Source organism: Colletotrichum acutatum, assembly GCF_030867785.1.
Source record: "Colletotrichum acutatum strain CBS 112980 chromosome Unknown BDZ83scaffold_42, whole genome shotgun sequence".
NCBI lineage: Eukaryota > Fungi > Ascomycota > Sordariomycetes > Glomerellales > Glomerellaceae > Colletotrichum > Colletotrichum acutatum.
In genome coordinates this window covers 131,637-144,426 of record NW_026849036.1, presented here as the reverse complement: position 1 = coordinate 144,426, position 12,790 = coordinate 131,637, and the positions used below count along the sequence as shown (strand labels likewise).

At 56.2% G+C, this 12,790-nt stretch overlaps 5 protein-coding genes across 5 annotated transcripts; 3 read left to right on the top strand and 2 right to left on the bottom strand.

Annotated features, from left to right (window-relative positions):
* Positions 1-1,306: 1,306 nt before the first annotated feature.
* BDZ83DRAFT_306235 (gamma-glutamyltranspeptidase) lies at positions 1,307-3,241 on the top strand. Its single transcript, XM_060502282.1, has 2 exons — positions 1,307-1,743; positions 1,829-3,241. The coding sequence occupies exons 1-2, from the start codon at positions 1,408-1,410 to the stop codon at positions 3,137-3,139; spliced, it is 1,647 nt and encodes a 548-aa protein (XP_060365422.1). The 5' UTR covers positions 1,307-1,407; the 3' UTR covers positions 3,140-3,241.
* A 330-nt stretch (positions 3,242-3,571) lies between these two features.
* On the bottom strand, positions 3,572-4,604 carry BDZ83DRAFT_619973 (glutaredoxin). Its single transcript, XM_060508167.1, has 3 exons — positions 4,465-4,604; positions 4,098-4,374; positions 3,572-3,994 (listed from the first exon to the last, which is right to left on the bottom strand). Exons 1-3 carry the CDS (start codon positions 4,489-4,491, stop codon positions 3,822-3,824), a joined length of 477 nt encoding a protein of 158 aa, XP_060365421.1. The 5' UTR covers positions 4,492-4,604; the 3' UTR covers positions 3,572-3,821.
* Positions 4,605-5,254: 650 nt separating this feature from the next.
* On the bottom strand, positions 5,255-6,055 carry BDZ83DRAFT_719256 (flavoprotein; the record flags this gene model as incomplete). The annotated part of the gene is made up of 3 exons (XM_060512159.1): positions 5,255-5,515; positions 5,571-5,650; positions 5,722-6,055. 3 exons carry the CDS (start codon positions 6,053-6,055, stop codon positions 5,255-5,257), a joined length of 675 nt encoding a protein of 224 aa, XP_060365420.1.
* Positions 6,056-7,390: 1,335 nt separating this feature from the next.
* Positions 7,391-9,559, top strand: BDZ83DRAFT_576634 (Mpp10 protein-domain-containing protein; the record flags this gene model as incomplete). Its single annotated transcript, XM_060504935.1, has 1 exon — positions 7,391-9,559. The coding sequence occupies one exon, from the start codon at positions 7,391-7,393 to the stop codon at positions 9,557-9,559; it is 2,169 nt and encodes a 722-aa protein (XP_060365419.1).
* A 1,883-nt stretch (positions 9,560-11,442) lies between these two features.
* BDZ83DRAFT_751795 (cytokine-induced anti-apoptosis inhibitor 1, Fe-S biogenesis-domain-containing protein) lies at positions 11,443-12,646 on the top strand (the record flags this gene model as incomplete). The annotated part of the gene is made up of 2 exons (XM_060514099.1): positions 11,443-12,220; positions 12,330-12,646. The coding sequence occupies 2 exons, from the start codon at positions 11,443-11,445 to the stop codon at positions 12,644-12,646; spliced, it is 1,095 nt and encodes a 364-aa protein (XP_060365418.1).
* Positions 12,647-12,790: the final 144 nt, after the last annotated feature.

Sequence of the window (12,790 nt, the reverse complement as noted above, 5' to 3'; positions counted from 1 at the left end):
CAAGCCCCGAGTTTCGGACCTTTTGCCGGCGGCGGCCGCCGGTGCGGCGTTACAGTGGGCACGACAGTGCTGAAAGTGACCGTTTCGGGGTCTTCTCTTCCCAGACCGGATACTTGAGATGTTGAGAGAACCCCTCCCTCCCTGCAAGTGCCTGACGTTGTCCTACCGCGAGGGATAGTTCCACGTGTAATGAATGACCTTACCTGAATACGCCCTGTTGATGGCTTATATAACTTGTTTTCCTCCATCTGCCATTCCATCTTGGCTAGCTAACAGAGGACGTGCAACATGTCACTTGAATATACAGACTTTCTTCTGAAAATCAAAAGTCATCACGCAAGACTCCTACGCGCCCCGTGTCGACATTCATACTTCATTGTCGCTCGCACCACTTGAGCTCACGCACTACTCATTCTGTCAACTGAGTTGCCAACTTTGCGACCAATCTCATTCTCGGCATCTACCCCGGGAAGCTTCTCACGCGGAGCACAAACTCCACTAGCGCCAGTTTCCCCCGTCCACATCCTGCTCCGTACCGCGCCGTTCACTTATCGACCTACCTCTCTCGGTAAACACCCTGGGAAGCCCGAACCTAGGCATTACGTACAGGATCATTATATCTTCAACGCTCAAGTTTTGACCTATCCTATTGATTGCTCCTTCTCCTTAACCGACTACCGGCATTATATCCCCCGTCGACTAGACAACCTGATCCCTCTCCATCGGCTAGATTTCCCGAAAACCTGGACCCGGACCAAGGGGGACTATCTATCTGTGCACCTGTCCTGCGCATTCCCATCTCCGAACTCGCTACACCTTACGCCCTTGAATGACAACATCTACATTTCCCAGAGATTTCAGACATTTCATACAAATAATTGACCTCCGAATTATTCATTCTCCTAAAGAGACTGAGATCACATCGCCTTTCATCTCATAATACTTCTTCTGGCCCCCAAATCAGACTTGCCCCTCCATCTCATCATCACCACCATTCCCTATCGGTTATCGCGATCGATAACCCCGCACCACGCGCGCGATTCACCATGCCCCTCACCAGCGAGTCCCTCCACTCGGCGCAAGCAAGCGAATTCTCAAAGTTCGCTAGCCGACGGAGTGTCGTTCACAGTACAAAGGGAATCGTGTCTTGCACGCAGCCGCTGGCCGCAAAATGTGGTATCGAAATCCTCCAGGCCGGCGGTAATGCCGCTGTAAGTCGCGCCTCACCTCACTCTCCTGAGTCAATGCATCTGTGATCAAGACTAACAACAAGTGATCAGGATGCTGCCGTTGCAGTTGGTTAGTCAACCCACCCGGTTTATCGCGTCCTCGAAATGAAGCGATCGTTATGGAAAGTGAAACTAGACCGCTAATGATTCTGCGTTGTTTCTAGCTGCCGGACTGAACATGACAGAGCCGTGCTCCACGGGCATCGGCGGCGACATGTTCATCCTCTTCTACGATGCTGCCACCAAGAAGGTCTCGGCCATGAACGGCTCTGGCCGCTCTGCTCAGAAGTCGACTCTCGAGACCATCCGCAAGGACCTCGGAATCGAGGAGGGCGCATCGGGCAAGATCCCCATGAAGAGCGTCCACGCCGTGACCGTCCCCGGTGCCGCCTCAGGCTGGGTCGACACCATCGAGCGCTTCGGCAGCGGCAAGGTCTCCCTAGAGCGTGTGCTGTCCCCGGCTATCGAGCTCGGAGAGAAAGGATTCCCCGTCTCAGAGCTGACGAGTCACTACGTACGTTCTTACGTCTTCTATGATCCCAGATTTCGAGTTGTGTATAGAAACTTGTCAAGATGCGATTGCTGACACCTTTTGATAGTGGAACACCGCAGAGCCCCAGATCAGAGAGGCCTCTCCAAACTTTGCAGAAATGCTGAAGAAGGATCCCAAGGCCTCAGACGGCGTGAGGGCGCCTAACCCCGGCGAGATCATGAAGAACCCCACCCTGGCGCAAACCTTCCGCACCCTCGCAAAGGAGGGCAAGAAGGGCTTCTACACGGGGCGCATCGCCGAAGAGCTGGTCAAGGTCGTCAAGGATCTCGGCGGCCACCTGGAACTCGAGGACCTGGCCCACCATCTCGAGCTGGGAAGCGAGCCCGTCGACCCAATCTCACTCAAGTTCAAGCCCGCCCTGCAGAAGGAGGCCAACGGCGCGTCATCCGGCGGCAGCGGCGACGGTGCCGTCGAAGTTTGGGAGCATCCACCCAACGGCCAGGGCATCGTCGCCCTCATGGCCCTCGGTATCATCCAGGAGCTCCAGGATTCGGGCGTCGTCCCCGCCTGGTCCGCAGAGGACCACAACACGGCACCCTACCTCCACGCCGTCATCGAGGCCCTCCGCCTCGGCTTCACCGACGCGAGCTGGTACGTCACGGACCCCAACGTCGTCTCCGTGCCCTCGGCCGGCCTCATCTCGCGCGAGTACTCGGCCGCCCGCGCAAAGCTCTTCGACCCGACAAAGGCCATGCAGAAGCTCCACGTCGGCGAGCCCCCCAAGCACGTGTCCCCCGCTCTTCAGAGCAGCGACACCGTCTACTTCTCCGTCTCGGACGAGCACGGCAACGCCGCGTCCTTTATCAACAGCAACTACGGCGGTTTCGGCACCTGCATCATCCCCAAGGGCTGCGGCTTCACGCTGCAAAACCGCGGCGCCAACTTCAGCCTCGACGCGGACCACCCCAACAAGCTGGAGCCCAGGAAGCGACCCTACCACACCATTATCCCCGGCATGGTGACCAACGCGGCCGACGGGTCGCTGCACAGCGCTTTCGGTGTGATGGGCGGGTTCATGCAGCCCCAGGGCCACGTGCAGGTTCTCCTCGGCCAGCTGGTCGCGGGCCTCACGCCGCAGCAGACGCTCGATGCGCCGCGCGTGTGTATTGTCGCTGGCTTGCCCGAGAGGGACGCCGACTTTGATTGGACTGTCAGCGTGGAGGAGGGCATGCCGGAGGCGACGGTAGAGGGTCTGCGGAAGCTGGGGCATAAGGTTGAGGTTGTTACCGGATCTGAGAGGGGCCTGTTTGGCCGCGGGCAGATCATCAGACATACCGTCGATACGGTCGAGGGGACGGGCGTGTGGTCTGCGGGAAGTGACCCGCGCGGTGATGGTGCTGCGTACCCGGCGCTTTGAGGCGCATGAGGCCGAGTTTTCAGATATGTTGTAGCCGTAATGTTAGTGACCATGATGTGGGAAATGGAAGCGAAGCGAGCCTTGACCGTCGGAGTATTCATCCCAAATCCACCATTGAGGTCCCAAGTCACCATGTCACCATATATTCGACGCAGCCTTCAAGACAATCACCAAGCGACTCGGGGTAAGTGGTCGAGGGGCTCATGGGGGAAGACCCGAGTGTGGATCTCAGTCCCGTTGATACTATATTCTGGCGTTTGGTTTTTGGTTCGATCCCAAGTGGAGGAACTGTCTTTTGCTCCTTTGATTCCGCGCCGTGGCTTATTTGCTTCCGTGCAGCATGTCAACAATGGAGCCCTTCAACTGAATCTTGCCTGAGCGACAGAATCTCGTTGTGTCGAAACGCCAGCCCTGAGGCTTTTTTTTCTTAATGGCTTCATCTGATCGCCTATTAGGAATAGAGATAGCATCGCAGCGCTTACCTACCTCATCATCATTTGAACACGATTTTCGACTGGATAAAAAGGGGTACATAATTAAAAAGTGTTTAGGTCTTTGCCAATAAATACCACTCTATTTCCTCCGGCCATGATCCACGCGTAGCTTGCCCCTTCCTTTGGTATGATACAGTTGTACAGTCCCCAACGCTTTTCCAGCGTGGGATATCTAGCATTCCCTCCTCTTACTCCTTCTTCTCGCCCTCGCCCTCGGTCTCGGCAAGGACCTTCTTCTCCTCGAGAAGCTTGGCCAGCTCGCCGTTCTGGTGCATGGAAACCAGGATATCGCATCCGCCGACAAACTCCTTGTCGACGTAGAGTTGGGGGATCGTGGGCCAGTCAGAGAACTCCTTGATACCTGTTTACACAAACACAAAAGGGGGTCAGCTATTATTTTCCTTCCAGCGCAAAACTTCGTCCCAGCGAGTGTCTTGAATTGTGTACAGAGCGTGTCGACTTACCTTGACGCAGCTCGGGATCGGCCAGGACGTTGAAGGCGGCAAACTTGGAGGGGTCGACGCCCTGGAGGCCGAGGATCTGGATCGAGGCGCGGGAGAAGCCGCACTGCGGCGTCTCCGGGGTTCCCTTCATGAAGAGCACGACGGGCGCGGAGCCGACGGCGTTTTCGATGGCCTGCTTCGTCTCGTCGGAGATGAGGCGGTGCTGGGTGAGGAAGGGGAGCGGGGCCCGGAAGGCGATTGGGCGCGCCGCCGGCCGGACGGCTTGCCTTGCGAAATTCTGCGGAAAAAAGGCACACCAATTGTCAGCGATTGCGCACGAGATGAGTAGGGCCGTTGAAATTGTTCCTATAACTGGGACTTAGCTTACTGAGCGGAGGAACGTCCTTGAGAACATTTTGGTTGTGGAGTGGGTGTGTAGAAGAGGTGGTCAACGGGGGCAGGCAGTTGATGAGAAATGCGAAAATGTCATGGGATTGCGGAATGGGTGATGTAATCCGAGGTGTGGTTCGCGGTGAGGGAGCTTGGGCCTTGACTCACCGAGGTCACCGAGGTCGGACTCCATGTGGACTGCCCAGACCGCCAATCAGTGCACGGCAAATGTCATCCCCCCAGCCTGAGCTCATGAAACCCATCTCAGGTATTCTGATTCTGACTGGCTTCTGGATAATTCCAACAGGTGTTGAACAAATGTTTCTGACTGATCAATTCAAGTACGCCTCCCTTCTTTTTCTTTTTCTCTCACTCAGTCCACTTCAAATCGACGGATCTTCTCCTCTGCTATGCGCACAATCAGCACAGGCATAGCGATTCGTATGTCTTAACATATCTTGTTGATTATGGATCCGTGGATCACCGTACGGGGTGCGATTGATTGAACGCCTTTGAACAGCATGAACGGATATGTGGAACAAAATAGAAGCAACCTCAAGAGAATACCGTGCTTGCTGGGATTCCTGTGCTATAATCAAGTCTCCACGCCGCATCTGTCCTCATCCGCAAGTGGCCTTCCCACTGACTGCCTTCGTTTCTGTCTATTTGTTCAGTGTCTTGATGACCAAGTGAGCCAAGAAGATAACGGCCATGCGTATAAGGTCAGAAATGCAAAAAGGCCAGCCTCGTTGATATTCCTTCCGGGAACTTGCATAGGTGACTTGGTATCACAGGCCAAGCCTTGCCTCCGTCACCTTGACTATATCCTCCCACGACATCATCGCACCGCCCCCCGTGTCACCGCAAGCAAGCGTCTTCTGGATTGGTTTCAACACCTCGAACCACGACCACTCCTCCTCAAGCACCTTGACCTGCTTTGCCGTGATGGGGTGCGCGTGCATGGCCGAATTCATCGCCGTAGCCACGAGGATCTTCTTCTTCCGGCCGTCGATGAGTCCGTCTGCATCCCATGCTCGGACGACGCTCGTCTACAGAAGCATTAGTAACAGTGCAAGACGTAAATCTTGGTTGTCTGATGCTCACCAAGAGATTGTCTGAGAAGCCGTTGACGATTTTGGCCAGCGTGTTCGCCGATAGTGGAGCGATGAGCATTAGATCAGCCCCTGCACGAGAAACATGACTTAGCAGGGAATCGAAAAGGTGGGAAAGTCACCACGAAAACATCTTGACTTACACCGCCGCAACTCAATATGCAGAATCGACGCACCCCGCCGCCAAGGCTGCACCCACTCATCCGCGTCCAAGTGAATGCCTTCCACATTTGGCAGCGCTCTTATTGTGGCAAGAGAGGGCTGTTCCTCTGTTGAGCCATTCAGAAACTCCGTTGCCGAGGCTGTAAGGATGACTCTGATGGCGAGGTTCTTGTGATGGCCAAGGGCTTTGATGATGTTGGGCAGTTTGATGGTGGCAACTGAGCCGCTGGCGCATAGCAATAGATGGGTCTTGCCATCCGAACGGGATGCCGCGACTGCTGCGGCCGGATCGTCTGATACGCCCACTTTGGACATATTGAAGGCGCGTGGGACGCTGTAGGATACCTTCTAGCAACGTGTACTGGATAGTACGTACGGTGGAAGACGGTCTTGGATGGCGCGAAAGGTGCCAAAGGTTGGTTGTCCGTGACCTTTAGCAAATGATGGAGTCCCTGGTCGTGACTTTATTTCGTCTGGCTGAAATAGAACTTAAACTCCTTTCCCTTTTACTTGAACTACGTCCACGTGGGAGATCGCGCCTCGTTTTGCCGATGCTGCTTGTGGGTTTAGCTTGTGACTCATAATGCAGTATACTGTGGTTGATCAATTTTCGCGAGAAACAATGAAGAGCAAGATAGATCTGAGAGCAAGTTGTCGTGGCATCCCATCAAAGATGATGATGAAGGAGGGAGAAGGCTTTAGGATGATGAACGTGGACGAGGGCTCAGGGGTCCAACTGAGTGCTTCTCCACTCTGAAGTCCGAACGAGAAAAAAGACTTACGGATGAAACTGAATTGCAGGTGGGCCTTAGTCGAAGCCGCTGTTATGTTTCAGCTCAAATAAGGAGACTAAGCTGGAATATTTGGTAACAAAAGCTCGCAGATACTCTGGATCCCAAGGTAGAGTGTGAGATGAAGCAAGGTGTGACGGGCTGGGATGTGTAAGTCGAGGCCGTTGGGGTCTTGCCATTCTTAGTAATCTTGCGGAGGTACCTTGGACCAGATCGGCCCCACAACCGAGGCGGGACGTTCTGGAATCTTACCAAAAGTTTAGCAGGATTCAACAGCGGATGTTTGCACAGGCAAACAAAGATTTATGGATTCCGTGTAGGCATTGATATTAATAGCTTCACTATTACTGCAACTTCGTTAGGCTATGAAACCAATGTGAACCAATCTTGGTTTTTTGGACTTCGCTGGGTAGGTAAGGCAGCTAACAATATTCTGTGTAAGGTGCTCCTGAAATTTATTGGATCGTCTTACATACTACCCTCAAGTGATTTGATTATACTTTGCAATTAATGGCGAATGCAACTATCATTCCATACGTACCGACTCAAAGAGGTTCAGGAACAGGAGCAGAACGGATGAACCGCAGTGATTAGCTAATGGGGCTTGACAGGCAGCGTAGATCTCATTGGCCAATCACTGTCAGACCCACGAACCCGGACGTTTTGCGGGGTCCCAAATTTTTTTGACGGAAAGCGCAAGCCCATGTCTGGCCCAAAAAAAAATGAAGAGTCCAGTTCTTGCACGGCCGAAACACGCATATTCCGAGTGAGCGAGCCACGATAAAAAAAAAGTATCATGGCGGCGGGCAGCAGCACATCTTCCTCCCTGACGTCAAATACCCTCACATTTGCGCCCGGCATGGCCGCTCAGCTCCCCAACGGCGGCCTCGTCGACGTAAAGGCCCTCTTCGACAACCTGGACGCCCAGAACCGACACACCTTTCTCCAACCGCCGCCCGCGATCCCCTCCGCCTCTCTCCAGGTCGTCAAGGACACGCTCGATGCGTTCGCCGGCCAGATCAGCGACGAGCAGCTGCGCCTGCTGAAGGAGGCGACTAAGAAGCGCAAGCGGGCCGACGGCGGCGGCGCGGGACCCGATGTTCTCAAGATTCGCAAGGTCCACGTCGACGGGTTCGAGACGAGCCAGGTTTGGCAGCAGGCTCGTCGTATCATCCAGAGCGCTTTGAACCACTCCAAGGAGACACTGCAGGAGCTCGAGGACCGGAATGAGGTTGTCACGAACCAGGACAATGGCTCGGAGAGCTCTATTCTCTCTTTCGAGACGGCTTCCGAAAATATCGACGACGACGAGGAGGAGGGCTCCAGTGACGAAGAAGAGCTCTCAGGCTCTGATCTGGAGGACGTCGAAGAGGACTCTGATGCGGAGGAGCTTGAGGGCTCGGACGTTGAGGGTCTCACGGGTGATCTCGAAGACATGGACGAAGACGATGAGGAAGAGGACGGCGAAGAAGACGACGAGGAAGAAGAGGACGATGAGGAGGAATACGTTGAGGACCCTAACGGACTCAATGACGGATTCTTCTCAATCGACACCTTCAATAAGCAAACCCAGTGGTTCGAAGAGCAGGATGCGCGAGGAGACCCCAACACGGACGCCAACAGCGACGACGAAGATATCGACTGGAACGCCGACCCCATGGCACCATCAGCCAAGTCCAGCTCATCAAAAAACAAGGATAAGGACATTGATATGGAGGACGACGCCGGCTCAGACGAGGAGGACTCGGAAGACGATGGGCCTACTTTCGGCGACATGGACCTCAACGCCCCCGAGGGTGCCAGTGACGACGAGGACATGGACGACGCCATGGACAACGAGGAGGAAGAGTTCAACGCAAACGGCATCTACTTCAAGGACTTCTTCGCACCACCGGCGAAGAAAGCTTCCAAGGACGGCAAATACAAGAAGAACAAGTCTGTACGGTTCGCGCCCAAGGCAGTCCAGGAGGAGGACGTCGAGCGTGCCATGGCGGACGTCAAGAAGGACCTCTTTGACGACGACTCTGACCACGGAGACGACTCGGACGACGCCCTGTCCGACGCCTCAGCGGGCGACCCGCGGTCGCGCCGGTCCGCGCACGAGAGGCGCCAGGCCAAGCTCGCCGAGGAGATCCGTAAGCTCGAGGCCGAGTCGGTCGCCAAGCGCCAGTGGACGTTGACTGGTGAGGCGTCCGCCGCCGAGCGCCCGATGAACTCGCTGCTCGAGGAGGACATGTCGTTTGAGCACCTGGGCAAGCCCGTGCCCATCATCACGGCCGAGGTCAGCGAGAGCATCGAGGAGCTCATTAAGCGGAGGATCCTAGCGCAGGACTTTGACGAGGTCACCCGACGCCGGCCCGGCGCCGAGAACATGCCCGAGAACACGCGCCGGGGCCTGATTGAGCTGGACGATTCCAAGTCCGGCAAGGGCCTGGCGGAGATCTACGAGGAGGAGCACATCAAGAACGCGGACCCGGATAACTACGTCAGCAAGTCGGACGAGAAGCTCGCAAAGGAAGAGGCCGAGATTGAGCGCATGTGGAAGGACCTGAGCGCGAAGCTGGACTCGCTGAGCAACTGGCACTACAAGCCCAAGGCGGCGGCGCCGTCGCTGACGGTGGTGTCGGACGCGGCGACGATCGCGATGGAGGACGCGCAGCCGGCGACGGCGCAGGGCGTCAGCGGCGGGCAGAGCATGATTGCGCCGCAGGAGGTGTACAAGGCCGGCAAGGAGACGGCGGAGAAGGGCGAGGTGGTGCTGGGCAAGAGCGGCCTCCCGATGGCGCGGGAGGAGATGTCGCGGGAGGACAAGGTGCGGCGGCGCCGCCGGGAAAAGGAGCGGATCCGCAAGGCGGGCGGGACGGACAAGAAGCCGCTCAGCAAGAAGGCGCAGATGCAGAAGGATACGATGGCGGACCTGAAGAAGGGCGGGGTCAAGGTGATCAACCGCAAGGGCGAGGTTGTCGGGCTCGACGGGAACAAGGCCAAGGCGGAGGTCAAGGCGACGAGCAGCAGCTTCAAGTTGTAGAGGGGTTCGCGAGTCACATCACGGAGCATGTCACGGTGGTAACCATGGTCGTCATCGTTGTTGTCGTCGTCGTCGTCGTCGTCGTCGTCGTGATGTGGAGCAGCTATAGAGGAGGCAACTTTCCGGGACCGGCGTTGAGGCTCATGGGATATTGGAACCGACGTCTAGAGAACAAGACGACAAAAGCTCCAGCGAGTAATTTTCTCATGTATCACAATGCATATAGTACCCGGTCACTTGGGGACGAATCAAAAGTTTGGCAATGGACTTTGCATCAATCATGTTGTCTACCTACTTACCTTACCTCACCTCCTGACTATATCCCTCACCTAAGGTACCTTACGGTAGGTAGGTAAAGGCCAACGGCGGTTATCGTCGCGCGCGCGCGGGGAGGTTTGCCAAGGAAGGCCTGGGACAACCAGTCCGCAGCCGGCCGGACGAGATGACAAACAGAAACGGCCAACACGGCTCTGGTACTCCGTATTTCCCGTCTGTCGAACCTTACCTTACTCAAGGGAGCAATCCGACCCGATCCCGGCAGAATCTGCTTAATCAGGGTTCAGAATCGCAGAGGCACAGCGCCGAACAAGTCCGAAGGGCTAGGGGGGGTTGCAGTCCTGCAGAACTGGACCCCGCGAAAGGGGAGCCCGAGAACTGAGAAGAGCCCAAGGGGACTTGGTCAGGCAGGGATGAACATCGCCAAGGGGGGGTTATACTTCGTAGTCGACCAATGACCTTGCGGAGAATGCACCTTTGTCAGTTTGGTCAGCGGTCATTCCCACTGTGGCCACGGTGCATTGTCCGCGGCGCCGACCGTCAGGCCCTGTGCGGTCCAGTCCATTCCTTGACTCCCAATTCTTGCCGCCCACACCTGAGAAAAAAGGGACTAAGAGAGAAGTCATTACGAGTGAGAATTTGCAGCGGGTATCCGCCGAGGAAATACGAGTTAAAAAGGTAGAAAGGTGGTTGTTTGGAAATAAGGATTGCAGAATCGCTGGTTGGGCCAATTTGTCCCCATCCCATAGGAGTATCTCAATCTGTACGGAGTAATGCAGCGTCAGCATTTCCAACCACCACCCCCTTGTCGCTTCTGTCACTCTGGCGTCTGCCGTGTCTGCTGCTTCCCATCTATGTCATGCTTGTGATTGTGAGTGTCAACTTTTTTTTTATTGCGTAGATGGGGGGCGGGGATGCTTTTTTAGCCGCCGCTTTCGGACCCCTAAATCCACGGCCACCCTGCCTTACATATTTGTTGTGCCTTGCCTTTTTCATTTTCACCGTAAACGTAAGCACAACAGTAGACAAGAGATCTGATAGAGATCTGTAGGCACAGAATTGTGCATCTCCGTCTCAGGCCCTCTTCCCCGACGTCCACTTAATTACTTACCTTCCCCCCCTCCTTCCATTCCCTCCCAATACGCGCTCCACGTCCATCGACAACAACAAGAAGGCCTCACTTCGACCTCCCGTCATCTACTCCCGTACCCGACCCGATTCCCAAACCCACCGCCAGAACCAGGACCTACGCAATACCGTGTGACAACCCTGGCCAGATTACGGTGTCCACCCCGCCGACCCCTCACCCTTTCCCACGCTTATCAAGCACCGCCATCCTACAGTACGTTCACATCCCGCTACACGGTTCTTGTGGTTTTTTTTTTCTTTCTTGCCGTAACTCTTGTCATTGACTAATCCAAAGCCAGGAACTTCCTCAAATCAATTCCGCAAAAAGGACGCACCCGCATAACCTATCTATATCCTACAACTTTTCCGGCACCCTTCACAATTTCCCCGTCCTCCCACCGACCATCTTCACACAAACTCAGAGATCGAGCGCCGCAAAACCTTCCGCACTCCAACAAAGAGTCACCCATCTCCCCAAAATGGCGCCCTCCTTCGTAACCCTCGACACAACCCCCGACTTCGACTTCACCCCCGCCACCACAACCACGACCGCCGCACCCACGATGCAGCAGCAGCAATCCTCCTCAACCCGCACCCTCCTCCTCGCGCCCCCCTCTATAGCATCCCACCCCCACAAACTCCAATCCCTCCTCGCAACCCACGACCGCACCACAACAGACCTCCAAATGCTCGACCGCCTCTCCGCCCGCCTCGTCGCCCTGCCCCCCGCAACCTACGACGCCGTCCTCGTCCTCACAGACGCAGACGGCTCCCGCGTCGAATCCACCGCCCTCCTCGCCGCAGACCGCGGCGCAGTCCTCTCCGCCGTCGCAGAGGCCCTCAAGCCAGGCGCCCACGTCAAAGCCCAGGACGGCGGCAACCTCGCAAACGACCCCGCCGTCGCGCGCGAGGCCGTCCTCGCCGGTCTCGTTTCCGGCGGCGGTGGCTTCACGAAGCCGGATTACGGCCAAGATCAGGTCGTTTCGTTGAGCTTTGGCAAGAAGAAGAAGCTTGGCGTCGTCAATGGCGACGGTGCAGTTTCACTCAGCAACGGAGGCGCTGTATCCTTGAACAACGGAGGCGCTGTGTCCTTGAACAGCAAGCCCTCCACCGCGCCCCCGGTCTCCGCGCCCCCCGCAGGCGTAGGCTTCGTCGACTTCAGCGACGACCTCGACATGGACGACGGCGACGACGACGACCTCATTGACGAGGACACCCTCCTCACAGACGCAGACCTCTCGCGCCCCATCAACATCCGTACGTCACTCCCCATTTACACCCCTCGCCCCCCCCCCCCTTCCTCCTCTCTCTCTCTCCCCTTCCCCTAAAAGAAACAAAATAACTAACAATCAACCAAATAAAACAGCCCCCGAATGCGCCCCCAAAGCAGGAAAACGCCGCCGCGCCTGCAAAGACTGCACCTGCGGCCTAGCAGAGCGCCTCGTAGCCGAAGACGACGCCGCCCGCGCCTCCGCCGACAAAGCCCTCGCTGCCGCCTCCGCCGTCAAGCTCGGCACGGACGACCTCGCCGAAGTCGACTTCACCGTCCAAGGAAAAGTCGGCTCCTGCGGCAACTGCGCCCTCGGCGACGCCTTCCGGTGCGACGGGTGCCCGTACATCGGCCTCCCGCCCTTCAAGCCCGGCGAGGAGGTGCGGATCCTCACTAATGATATCCAATTGTAAAAAGGGAACTCTTTCTTCTCTTACGAAACTCTCTTCCTCAACTGTCAATACTCTTTTTTCTTTCGGGGACAACAAGACAAACGACTGGCGTTACAAAGTCACGGTACAGGAGGAAAGCCTGGCACATACAACACACATATATCC

Excerpts from the sequence above, each read along its gene's own strand:
- BDZ83DRAFT_306235 (XM_060502282.1), top strand. The coding sequence starts at position 1,408 with ATGACAGAGCCGTGCTCCACGGGCATCGGCGGCGACATGTTCATCCTC. Across the intron at positions 1,744-1,828 it reads CAGAGCTGACGAGTCACTAC|TGGAACACCGCAGAGCCCCA; the intron begins GTACGTTCTTAC and ends ACCTTTTGATAG.
- BDZ83DRAFT_619973 (XM_060508167.1), bottom strand. The coding sequence starts at position 4,491 with ATGTTCTCAAGGACGTTCCTCCGCTCA. Across the intron at positions 4,375-4,464 it reads CAAGGACGTTCCTCCGCTCA|AATTTCGCAAGGCAAGCCGT; the intron begins GTAAGCTAAGTC and ends TTTTTTCCGCAG. Across the intron at positions 3,995-4,097 it reads CGATCCCGAGCTGCGTCAAG|GTATCAAGGAGTTCTCTGAC; the intron begins GTAAGTCGACAC and ends TTGTGTAAACAG.